The sequence below is a fragment of the Hyla sarda genome, chromosome 8, assembly GCF_029499605.1.
Source record: "Hyla sarda isolate aHylSar1 chromosome 8, aHylSar1.hap1, whole genome shotgun sequence".
NCBI lineage: Eukaryota > Metazoa > Chordata > Amphibia > Anura > Hylidae > Hyla > Hyla sarda.
The window spans coordinates 95,820,558-95,833,717 of NC_079196.1; the positions used below are offsets into that span (position 1 = coordinate 95,820,558).

The following is a 13,160-nucleotide window of genomic DNA, read 5'->3' on the forward strand; positions in this document are numbered from 1 at the left end:
TGCACATAGCCCTGCTTGTCCTCATTGTACAGAACCTTGCTCGTCCTTATTGTATAGAGCCCTGTTTGTCCTCAGTGTACAGAGCCCTGCTTGTCCTCAGTGTACAGAGCCCTGCTTGTCCTCAGTGTACAAGGCCCTGCTTGTCCTCAGTGGACAATGCCTTGCTTGTCATCAGTGTACAGAGCCCTGCTTGTCCCTAGTGTACAGAGCACTGCTTGTCCTCAGTGCACATAGCCCTGCTTGTCCTCATTGTACAGAGCCTTGCTTGTCCTTATTGTACAGAGCCCTGCTTGTCCCTAGTGTACAGAGCCCTGCTTGTCCTCAGTGGACAATGCCCTGCTTGTCCTCAGTGGACAATGCCTTGCTTGTCATCAGTGTACAGAGCCCTGCTTGTCCCTAGTGTACAGAGCCCTGCTTGTCCCTAGTGTACAGAGCCCTGCTTGTCCTCAGTGCACAGAGCCCTGCTTGTCCCTAGTGTACAGAGCCCTGCTTGTCCTCCGTGCACATAGCTCTGCTTGTCCTCAATGTACAGAGTCCTGCTTGTCCTCAGTGTACAGAACCCTGCTTGTCCTCAGTGTACAGAGCCCTGCTTGTCCTCCGTGCACAGAGCCCTGCTTGCCCTCCGTGCACAGAGCCCTGTTTGTCCTCATTGTACAGAGCCTTGCTTGTCCTTATTGTACAGAGCCCTGTTTGTCCTCAGTGCACAGAGCCCTGCTTGTCCTCAGTGGACAATGCCCTGCTTGTCCTCAGTGGACAATGCCTTGCTTGTCATCAGTGTACAGAGCCCTGCTTGTCTCTAGTGTACAGAGCCCTGCTTGTCCCTAGTGTACAGAGCCCTGCTTGTCCTCAGTGCACAGAGCCCTGCTTGTCCCTAGTGTACAGAGCCCTGCTTGTCCTCCGTGCACATAGCTCTGCTTGTCCTCAATGTACAGAGTCCTGCTTGTCCTCAGTGTACAGAACCCTGCTTGTCCTCAGTGTACAGAGCCCTGCTTGTCCTCCGTGCACAGAGCCCTGTTTGTCCTCATTGTACAGAGCCTTGCTTGTCCTTATTGTACAGAGCCCTGTTTGTCCTCAGTGCACAGAGCCCTGCTTGTCCTCAGTGCACAGAGCCCTGCTTGTCCTCAGTGCACATAGCCCTGCTTGTCCTCATTGTACAGAGCCCTGCTTGTCCTCAGTGCACAGAGCCCTGCTTGTCCTCCGTGCACAGAGCCCTGCTTGTCCTCAGTGCACAGAGCCCTGCTTGTCCTCAGTGTACAGAGCCCTGCTTGTCCTCAGTGTACAGAGCCCTGCTTGTCCTCAGTGTACAAGGCCCTGCTTGTCCTTAGTGGACAATGCCCTGCTTGTCCTCAGTGGACAATGCCCTGCTTGTCATCAGTGTACAGAGCCCTGCTTGTCCCTAGTGTACAGAGCACTGCTTGTCCTCAGTGCACATAGCCCTGCTTGTCCCTAGTGTACAGAGTCCTGCTTGTCCTCCGTGCACATAGCTCTGCTTGTCCTCAATGTACAGAGTCCTGCTTGTCCTCAGTGTACAGAACCCTGCTTGTCCTCAGTGTACAGAGCCCTGCTTGTCCTCCGTGCACAGAGCCATGTTTGTCCTCATTGTACAGAGCCTTGCTTGTCCTTATTGTACAGAGCCCTGTTTGTCCTCAGTGCACAGAGCCCTGCTTGTCCTCAGTGCACAGAGCCCTGCTTGTCCTCAGTGCACATAGCCCTGCTTGTCCTCATTGTACAGAGCCCTGCTTGTCCTCAGTGCACAGAGCCCTGCTTGTCCTCCGTGCACAGAGCCCTGCTTGCCCTCAGTGCACAGAGCCCTGCTTGTCCTCAGTGTACAGAGCCCTGCTTGTCCTCAGTGTACAAGGCCCTGCTTGTCCTCAGTGGACAATGCCCTGCTTGTCCTCAGTGGACAATGCCTTGCTTGTCATCAAAACTAAAAACTATCCAAACAACAGTCACAGCTAAAAATGTCGTAAACCTCTTGATTGATTTATAGACATGGGGAGTTTTAAAAATTATCCAAGTATTATAAAGGTTATAAGAAAGGTCAGTGTTCTGTGCCACCAGAATAATGTATATATCAAACTATGAAATACTATAGTATTTAATGATTTATGTAATTTGATGTATTTTATGTCTTCATGAAAATCTCCTTTCACTTCTGAAATAAGAAATATATACAGTAAGTGATATATTTTTTTTTACAATCGACCATATTTGATTCCAGAAGATGAAGTACCAGAATGTAAAGGACCATAAACCAAATGTAAGCTTAGCATCATCGTCTAAAATGTTGCTGAACATCAAGTAAAAAGAGGGTTAATGTCTATGAATATGAATACCCAACCATGGTAATACTACAGAGCTGGTATGAAATATGCATGAAATGGTGGCCTAGATTTCAAAGAGATTCTCTGGAACATCTGCATTCTGCAGGAAAGTGAGCCAAGGACAAGCGGACAGCAGATGAGACTTGGGTTTTGACTGGCATTGTGTTTAACCCCTTAAAGGATTGAGTCGTTTAAGGGATGGCATGTTTGTCATTTTAAAACACATTTAACATCATGGGGAACTAATGACATTATATTAATTTATTTAGATCCTTTTTTTTTTTTTTACTCAAGAAGCCCCACTAACAGCCTTTTCTATGGGATCTGTGATTTCAAAAGTAATCAGAGAAATGAAAATAACATCTTGTTCTATAGACGTCTTTTATCAGACACATGTTTGTGATGAAGAGCCTCTCATTTCCCTTTAATTAATTCTGTCAATCTTTGTTCACATAGCTACAAAAAACAAGATAAACTTAGCATCACTAGAGTACTTACCTGCAGGATCCTCTGGAGGATGGCTGGAAGTGCGATATATGCAGCCATGCTAGTAAGAACTTCCATCGTCAGACTCTTTAACGCTAAAAGGAATGTGTGACAAGCATATGATAGTCGTAGACATACATAGGAGAGAAAAAAATTATAAAAGTAAGAGGTGGCTCTCATTCTTCAGAGGCCACTAAGAAATTTTAAGCGGTGCCCTTTTTGGAAGGGTAAAAGCTGCTCTTTACTCTTGGGTTACATCTGATAAATTTCAATTGATAATGTCTAGAGCTGCAGACACCATTTGATAACTGTTTCCAAGAGCGGATTGTAGTTGCCAAACTTATAAAACTGCCTTTTTATTTCTCAGCCAAGTTTCATGGAGGCAGAGCTAAAGTTCCAAGTGCCAAAACCTGGAACTTCTGGCTCACCCTCACCTTCCATCCCATCCTTAATTGAGATACAAGGCTCATTACATCAGTCATGAAGGAGCTAGGTGGAAAAAGCATGCAAAGAGGCTTTTGGGAACATTCCACCATTTCCCCATTGCTCGACGCGAGCCTGGTCCTCTAGCGAAGATACATATGAAGAGCCATTGAAGAATCACTAAACACATTTTTAACCACTCTTAACAACAATTCTTTTAACTTACTTTTTACCCCACAGACAAGCAAAACCCATGTGGAATTTTTGGATCTTACAATCAAGGTAAAATAGTCCAAGCTAGTATGCGAAACTTTTAAGAAACCAACGGCCAGAAATTCTTTCTATTTTCCAGCTGCCACCTACCGTGTTGGCTTTTAAATGTACCACAAGGGCAATATAGACGGTTGAAAAGGAACTGTACTAACCAGGTGGATTTAGAAAACGAAGCCCTACAACTTACAGAAGTTTTTAAAGAGAAAAACTACCCAGAAAAACTACTAGCAGAATCACTGTCAAAAACTAGGGAACAAAAGAGGGAGGATTATTTTAAAGAAATAACCAGGATGAATGAGAAGAAAGAACAACAGATGAGATTGATCTTACTTAGGGGTACTCCGCCCCTAGACATCTTATCCCCTATCCAAAGGATAGGGGATAAGATGTCAGATCACCGTGGTGCTGCTGCTGGGGAGCCCCGGGATCCCCGCCGCGGCACCCCGCTCTCATTACAGCACAGAGCGAGTTCGCTCTGCACGCAATGACGCGCAATACAGGGGCCGGAGCATCGTTACGTCACGGCTCCACCCCTCGTGACGTCACGGTCCGCCCCTTTCAATACAAGTCTATGGGAGGGGGCGCGGTGGTCGTCACGCCCCCTGCCATAGACTTGCATTAAGGGGACGGGCTGTGATGTCACGAGGAGCGGAGCCATGACGTCACGCTGCTCCGGCCCCTGTATCGCCCGTCATTACGCACAGAGCTAACTCGCTCTGTGCTGTAATGATAGCGCAGTGCCGCAGCGGGGATCCCGGGGCTCTCCAGCAGCGGCACTGCGGCGATCTGACATCTTATCCCCTATCCTTTGGATAGGGGATAAGATGTCTAGGGGCGGAGTACCCCTTTAAGAACCAATATAAAAAAGTGGAACATATTATAAACAAATTTTGGCCCATACTACAACAGGACAGAGCACTAGCTCCACTTCTAATGAACAAAGCCAAGATCGCGCACACCAAAGCACCAATCTAGGACTGAAATTGGCACCCACCACCAAACAACCGACCCTGGAAGAAAAAGAAAAGAAAACATGGCTAACCCTGAAAGGCTTTTTTTAAATGTGGAAAATGCAGAAACTGTCAAGAGAGGAAAGTAAAACGATCTATGATTTTAATACCTTGGCACCTTTTGGACTTAATGCGGACTTAGAACTATTTGGCTTTTTAACTTAATATATACAAAACCATGTCCTTTTTCAGTATGCCCATCCTTAACAGTTTTACACAATATTTTATCAGATTTCTAAATATATTTAAAAATTATTTTAAATGCAATTTTAAATGCATTTTTAATTATATATCAATTTTTTTATACTTAAACCAATAATTTTTACATCCTGTTTAGATCTTATTTATTTATTCAGATGTTTCTCATATTCCACTCCTTTTTTTTTTACAAACTTTTCCACTATATTATTCATGAAACCATTGATACCCTTTAATTCACCAAATTCATGCAATATCAAGCACACGCACTTTTTGTTCATCCAGTCCTGGTTTTTCCTACTAGCCACCAAAAGCATGTGGAGTTAGTGATCCACTGCTGGTTTTATATTATACCTATTAAGCACCCTATAAAAAGAATCTCAAGCACACTCAACTCATACATCAATGAGGAAGAGCCCAGCTGGCTAGAAACGCGTTTGATGATCACTGAATCTACGCCAGACATCCTTTTAACCATCCTACCAAGCCTGCCATAGCTTGGCACACGGACCATCTACTAAAGTGCCGCTACGCACCATCAAAGAGAACACCACGCCATGAGGAACTACACAGTAGAGATAAGCCAGGACACTGCACACCTTCAGGGTTTGTCTGTCTTACGGCAGACTCCCCCGTCTGAAGCCAGAACGCTGTGGCAACATACCAGGACCCGAGGATTGAGGACGTTCGTCCCCTGGGCACAGGAGTGGTGAGGGAACCAATTTGTTACTCTTTATCCTTGCCGACCGCCGAGTCGGGCTATTTCCCCTCACCCACCAGTGCCAGTCACCGAAGTGACCTGCATCCACTACTCTACAGCGCTGCAGTGCTCTGAAAGTATCTTCATTCATCTGACGTGACAGTAGTATATGTTCTAACGCTCACACCAGCTCGCATAGCATCAGTGCTGAAGGAGTGGGCACATTTGTATGGTGCTCCAGAGCTTCTTGGACTCATCAAAAACTGCTCTTTTTCCCTATTACTAGGGCATTTCCTTTGGATTACAACTCTTGCAATGTATAGACAGCTATTTGGAAGTGTGTGTGGCTGTCAGTTTTGTGAAATCTTTTTAAGTATTAACAGTTATTTTTTACCTGTTTTTTTACCATATTAAGTTTCTTACCAGGGTGGACTGCCGACATCTACTCTGATTACATTGTATCTTTAAATTGTTAATAAATATTGTTGTAAAACCCACAGTCACGACCATTCTAATACTTTTGGGAGTTTTAGGCTTCACTTATATGTATTGATACATATATTCACACATTCTCACATCCATTTTTACATTGCAACATTTTACATTTCATATTATAAAGTCCTACATTATAACACACGGTTACACCCATGTTGAATTTATTTTAACATTAGTACACTTTAATGTCCTTGAGAACCAGTACATCTCCTTTGCATTTATTATTTTTGTCAATCACTGTGCTTGCCAAAACCCTGGTGTAATCATCAGGGGCCTACACTGCACTGGATTTTCGGAAAAATTTGACAGATTGAGCAGACCCAACACCACTTTGTTCCTACAAGCAAAGAGGCATGCCAGGATGTGGCACCTGAGAACCTCAGCTCCAACTCCTTGACAATTGGCTGAGAAATAAAAAGGCAATTTTGTAAGAGTAGTAGGTAGTAGTAGTAAAATTAGCCACATTAAAGACATACACCATTTTTATTAGTAACATATTGATATGAAAGTACACCAGCCAAGAGGCTTATTAAATAAAAAAAAGTCTAACATGCCTTACAGCTTTCTCCAATTTTAAAGGCAAATTTTTTTATCCCCTATCCAAAGCATAGGGGATAAGATGTCTGATCGCGGAAGGCCCACTGCTGGGACCCCCGTGATGTCCCCGCAGCACCCGCATTCTATGAGGGAGCTGCGTCTCCAGTTTCAGAAATTCCGGGTTTCCAGGACTGGGGACGTGATGTCACGCCACGCCCCCTCCATTCATGTCTATGGGAATGGGCGTGGCGGCCGTCACGCCCCCTCCCATAGACAAGAATGGAGGGGGCGTGGCGTGATGTCACATCCCCAGTCCTGGAGGTTTCCGAAACTGGAGACGCAGCTCCCGCATAGAATGCTGATGCTGCGTGGAGATCGCGGGGGTTCCAGCGGCCGGCCCCCCGTGATCAGACATCTTATCCCCTATCCCCTATGTTTTTGCCCGGAATACCCCATTAACATGCAATTTGACATTCTTTGCTCAATTTCATTGTAGGCTTATGAATGCACACATGCTATTACACTATTCAGAATTTGCCCCTATTGCTTGTTCTACAAACTAGTTCATTGTACATGATTCTTTACATGACATTTTAAATACATTTATTTACAATCCTTATTCTTCTTGAAATGCATCTACTTTATAAAAAAGTCATTGCTCATACTGTGCCGACACTTGAAGTTCCAGAAAGGGAGACACAGGGAAGGTACTTACACTCAGAATAAAGTGAGGATGGAGACGAACTTAAAAGCTTTTGAGGTGACATCATTGCCTCAAGCAGTGGGAACCACAGTGCCTGTATAGGAAAGTGAACAAGTCACTGAAGTGAAAGGGAATGAAGCACAGTGGAGCCAAAAACAACTTTGTATTAGATGTATTAACCAACAGCCTGTAAATAAATAAGCACATACAAAATACAATTAAACAATACTTGTATTCTGTCCTTAACAATAATGGTTTAACTTTACTATACCATGTATAAAATGCTTTTGAAAAGTCTTCACCACCTTTCACTTTTTTCACAATTTGTTATGTTGCGACCTTGCGCTAATGTAAACAAAAAAAAAAAGTTTTCTTCCATCAATCTGCACTCAATGCTCCAAAACAAGGATGTGAAAACCGAATTTTTCGAAATTTGTGAAAATTTTATAAAGCATAACTAGCAATATTTTGACAAATGCAGCACTGTGCATGATAGTCATTTGTCTAAATGTGAAGCATTACCAAATCAGCTTCAAAAATACTCAAATCCATTCCCCACCACTATCAAACACTTTATCACTGTCAGTATGAGATGGACTTTCTCATTGCAGCAGTCTTCAACAGCAAGACCCGGTGTCACGTAATTCTATGGCCCTAGGTTTGGAGGGCACAGGGGAAAGGTCCGTCTCATACTGAACAGATATTAAGGTATTTAGAAGCAAATTTGGTAATGCAGCATGCATTATGCCCAGTGCCACACGGTTTTTTATCTGTCAAAACATTGCTAGAGGTAAACTTAAAAAAGGAAACACAAACATTTCGCATTGAAATAAGTATTCAAATCCTTTGCTATGACACTTGATATGTAGCTCTGGAGTCACCTGTGGTGATTGGAGACCTATATAAGGTCTCACAGCTGGCGGAGCAGCCACATAGAAGCCTTTGCTCAATAAAAAAAAACACTGGAAAGTCTGCACGGCGCGGCGCACTGACATCATGCGCCGCGCCGTGCAGCACATAGCAACAACGCAGGGGACGCACACCGGAGGCCTGAAGCAGCGCGGACCCGACCCTGGCAAGAGGTAATTATGCAACCGGGGATGGGGGGAGGCAAAGGGGCAGCGGCGCGGCGCGGCAATGGGTGCCGCTGCCCCTTCTCTCCCCCTGTCTGTCGGCGCCGCTTCTCTCCCCCTGGCTATCGGCGCCGGCAATGGGGCGCCGGCACCGATAGTCAGGGGGAGAGAACGGGCAGCGGCACCGATAGCCAGGGGGAGAGAAGGGCCGGCAGCAGGGCTCTAGATCCCAGGGCAGGCAGGGGCAGAGAAGCCGGCAGCGCTGGCTGTCTCTGCACCTGCAAAGCCGCTGCAGTTCATTGATTTAAAGCGCCCGCTTTAAATCATTGAACTGCAGCGGCTTATCGGCGTATAACACGCACATAGACTTTAGGCTAAAAAATTTTGCCTAAAAAGTGCGTGTTTACGCCGATAAATACGGTATTTTACCATAAAATGTACGGCGCAACCAAAAACATATTATTTATGTGGGAAAATTGAAAACCGCAATTTAGTAAATTTTGGAAGGTTTTGTTTTTAAGCTGTAAAAATGACATTTTTTCTTTATTCTGTAGGTCAAGATGATTAAAATGATACCCATGTTATATGCTTTTCTATGATTGTACCGCTTTAAAAAAAATCTCAAACTTAGTATAATTAGTATGTTTGAAATTGCCCTATTTTGACCACCTATAACTTTCTGATTTTTCTGTATAAGGGGCGGTATGAGGGCTTATTATTTGTGCCGTGATCTGTAGTTTTTATCGGTAACACGTTTGCTTAGGTTTTACTTTTTATTAATTTTTTATAAAAAAATTTTTGGAATAAAATTTTACAAAAAAGCAGCAATTTTGGACTTTATTTTTTTACGTTTACGCCTTTCACCATATGGGATAACTAACAATACATTTTGATAGTTCAGACTTTTATGCATGCAGCGATACCAAATATGTTTATTAATTTTTTTTTACGCTTTTTGGGGGTAAAATGGGAAAAATTGATGATTTACATTTTTATTGAATGAGGGACTTTTATTTTTTTACTTTTTTTGTTCACTTTAATAGTCCCCATAGGGGACTATTTATAGCAATCATTTGATCGCTAATAGGGTTCAGTGCTAGGCATAGTGGCTCAATCTCAGACCAGAGCAGAAGACTCCTGGAGGCAGCCAGAGGCTAGTGAGGGGACCTCCGGCCGCCATGTTGGATGATCGGATCCCTGCACTGCAGCAGATGCCGTGATCTGTATTGATCACACATCTGAGGGGTTAATGGCGGACATCTGTGCGATGTCCGCTGTTACCGGTGAGTCCATGGCTGCTGATAGCAGCCGGGACCTTCCGCGCATGGTCGGCGGAGCGCAAATGTACATCATGGAGCGTTAAGTACCACGGCAACATGACGTACATTTACGTCAATTGTCGTTAACGGATTACAGGAAATCCGTCATCAGTATCACCCGCACTAACTTGTCATACAGGCTTGTAGTGCGGGTGATACCGATCAAAATTATACTTACGTTGTCCGGAGCTGCCACGCCGTTCCGCTGTTATTGCTCGTTTTCGGGGTATGCAAATTAGGTTCTTGAGGCATGGGCAGAGCTTGGACCCGAGCAACAGGCACTCTGACGTAATCTTCGGCCGGGTGGGCGCTCCGCCCTGCTCATCCATATGCATAAGCCCCTCCCTGCATGTGCGGCTGTGCTACTGTACGGCGCATGCGCCGCTCAGGAGCACGGCTGCATGATCAGGGAGGGAGTTATGCATATGGATGAGCAGGGCGGAGTGCCCACCCGGCCGAAGATTATGTCAGAGTGCCCCGGTCCAAGCTCCGCCCATGCCTCAAGGACCTAATTTGCATACCCCGAAAACGAGCAATAATGGTGGAAAGGTGTGGTGGCTCTGGACGGGTATAATTTTGATTGGTATCACCCGCACTACAAGCCTGTATGACAGGTTTCCTTTAACATGACTGTTCACCAACGGTGAACCAACCTTGTGGCATCATACCCAAGAATACTGGAGGCTGTAATAGATGCAAAAGGGTATTCAACTACATACTGAGTAAAGCGTCTAAATACTTAACAATGCAACGTTTTCATTTTTCCTTTTCAATAAATAGGCAAATATTGTTAACATTCTGTTTTCACTTTGGCATTATGGAGTACAGTGACCCCCCGACTTACGATGGCCCCGACATATGATCATTTCAACATACGATGGCCTCTCAGAGCCCATCGTATGTTGAAGGCAGCATCGACATACGAAGCTACTGTGTTTCGGGGCCATCGTACAAACAGCTATCTGACAGCGCTGACAACTTCAGCAACTGACAGATAGTTGTTTAATGTGCCCCGTGTGCCCCATTCTGCCTCCTGTTGCTGTCCTGCTAACTCACGCAGGCTTCCACTGTGAGCTCTGTGTAAGCCCCGCCCCCCCCAGTGCAGCCATAGCCAATAGCCTGCAGCATCTTGATGCAGGCATCCAATGAGCTGCTGGCTGCCCTCCCCTTCCTTTCCTATAGAGCTGTAGTCGGCAGGGTCGTAATGGAGGACATTCTGTCCCCCCTGAAGGTATTTAAAGAACTGTACAGTACTGTATGCGATGTCACACATCACATACAATACATATACACACTATACACCCCATACATCAATGTTTCCCTATCAGTGTGCCTCCAGCTGTTGCAAAACTATAACTCCCAGCATGCCCAGACAGTCAGAGGCTGTACATGGGAGTTGTAGTTGTGCAACAGCTGGAGGCACCCTGGTTTGTTAAACACTCCCCATACACTCCACACACAATGATCATCCCAGAACCAATTAGCAGTTTCCCATAGAGATATGTATTCAACATACAATGGTTCCAAGGCCCCAGAACCAATTACCATTTTTACATAGACATATGTAATCGACATATGATGGTTTCAACATATGATGGTTCTCCTGGAACCAATTAATATCATATGTTGAGGGACCAATGTATTGAGTGCAGAGCTATGGCGATAAACAAGGCCGCAACATAACAAAATGTAAAAAAAAAAAAATGAAAAGATCTGAAAACTTTCCGAAAGCATTAAAACATTGCACACATTTTCCAAATCATATACAGACCTCATTCAGATGGGTGAAAAATTGTAGTGTCTTCCCTACTTATCCGTCCCTTTATCTTCCCTACTTATCCGTCCCTTTATCTTTATCTTCCCTACTTATCCGTCCCTTTATCTTTATCTTCCATACCTACCTGTCTTTTTCTCTATTAACTTTCTACCTCTTATAAACTTTTTACCTCCTGTTTTTTTTTTACATTATTTTACATCTTCTTCATTGCATATTGCCTGGATTATTGACCATAAGCTGAGGTGTAATGGATCCGGAGTCCAGAGATATTATTAGTATCATCTAATAGCACTTCATATTATCCTCGCTTCATTCTTTATTATCTGTTAGATAACGGCTTTTATCTAAGCTTCGTGTCTCTGATGTGGGGTCTTCCCCGGATACTCACAGAGCCGACCTGAAATAATCTGGACTTTACAACATCTTTACAGCCGGATCTATGTTATCATATTGTAACCTGGTCTTATTAATATGTAATGACTCTGTTTATTATTCTATGTACTTTTATTTTCTTATTCTCAAATATCTGTTTTAAAGAAAAATTCTTTAATAAAAAAAAACTGTTATAAAAAAAGAAAAATTGTAGTGTAAAAATTTCCGCCCTATATACATCCCCTATATAAAAACAACCGGGACAAAATTTTAAGAGTATTTTAGCAGCACTTTGCCAATTTTCTTTTTTTTTTTCCATAGTCGGCATAGAGCGACCTCCCTTGCCAGCTGTTTTAACTGTTTAGATGCTGCTGTCAAAACTTATATTACACAGGATGTTGCTAAGAAGGAAAGCAGTTAAAAGGCAGCCAAGTATAGAGAGAAGGCAGAGCACCCACAGCAAACTTCAGGATTAGAGTGCTTAGCAGTAGTGTCAGCACAAATAAGGGAAGATGCTTTATAAGCTGCTAAAGGAGAACATTGGGACAGTATATAAGTGCTAGCAAACGCATCATCATTCAGGAAACACAGATTACGCATCCTGTTTGTTTTACTGAGAGGGACATTAGTCTATATCGCACAAATCTAAATTTAGAAGCAGACTGCAAATGGAATATTAGGGGGTCTAAAATAAATGAAGATTTTGGATTCAAAACTTGGTGCAAGATTTTTTTGTAACTGCAGTTTACTATAAACACATGTAAAAATCCTTTCCACTATGTCAGAGGTGTCCATAGCCTTTTAAATTGACACGTGGACCACTTGAGGTATGCATGGATACACAGTAAGAATCTTATAGCAACCCAGACAATATAATTGTAGCAATGCACATATTGATCAGCACTATACCTCTCTTTGCTGTTGGTTAAGTGTATGCGATGTTCTTTTACACAAAGAAATAGTTTCTGATAGCGTTTCCTCGACATCTTTTACGACAGTCATTTTCTTGGTATCTACAATCCAAGAGGTAAAATTAACCAAGAGCATTGGTATTACTCTCCAAATAACTTTCCATTTGGGAGTGAAATGCTTTTTCAAGTACAATCTTGAGTGTTTCAACTTCAAGTGCTTATTCCTGGTTAAAGTAAATTTCCAATTCAGATCAATTTCATTATAATGGAAAATGCTTAATTTAAATACCAAATGCATCTTACAGCAACCCCTTTGGTGTATCATCAACTGTACTGAAATATGCATTGTTTAAGTGCTACCTTTTTCATGATGAAGCAGTCTATTTCTCCTGAGAATATGGATAAGTAATTTCCTTTCTGTAGAAAATAGTAGTATAGTAGCTTCCGCTTGTGAATTTTAACAGGCATATAAATGAGCAGAAAAAAAGGCTGTATATTTTTCGACTAATCATTAATATAATTTTCCTTTTCCATTACAAAGCATATTTCTTAAGCATAC

At 43.2% G+C, this 13,160-nt stretch overlaps 1 protein-coding gene across 5 annotated transcripts in view; it reads right to left on the bottom strand.

Moving 5' to 3' along the window:
• The window catches only part of VPS8 (VPS8 subunit of CORVET complex), a 281,893-nt gene that overhangs the window by 83,497 nt on the left and 185,236 nt on the right, over positions 1-13,160 (bottom strand). For all 5 annotated transcript variants that reach the window (XM_056535311.1, XM_056535309.1, XM_056535310.1 and 2 more), the window contains 3 exons: positions 12,600-12,703; positions 7,162-7,243; positions 2,823-2,905 (listed from right to left, as the gene is read on the bottom strand). In XM_056535311.1, the coding sequence (XP_056391286.1) occupies positions 2,823-2,905; positions 7,162-7,243; positions 12,600-12,703 (269 nt within the window). The remainder of the gene's footprint in view (positions 1-2,822; positions 2,906-7,161; positions 7,244-12,599; positions 12,704-13,160) is intronic.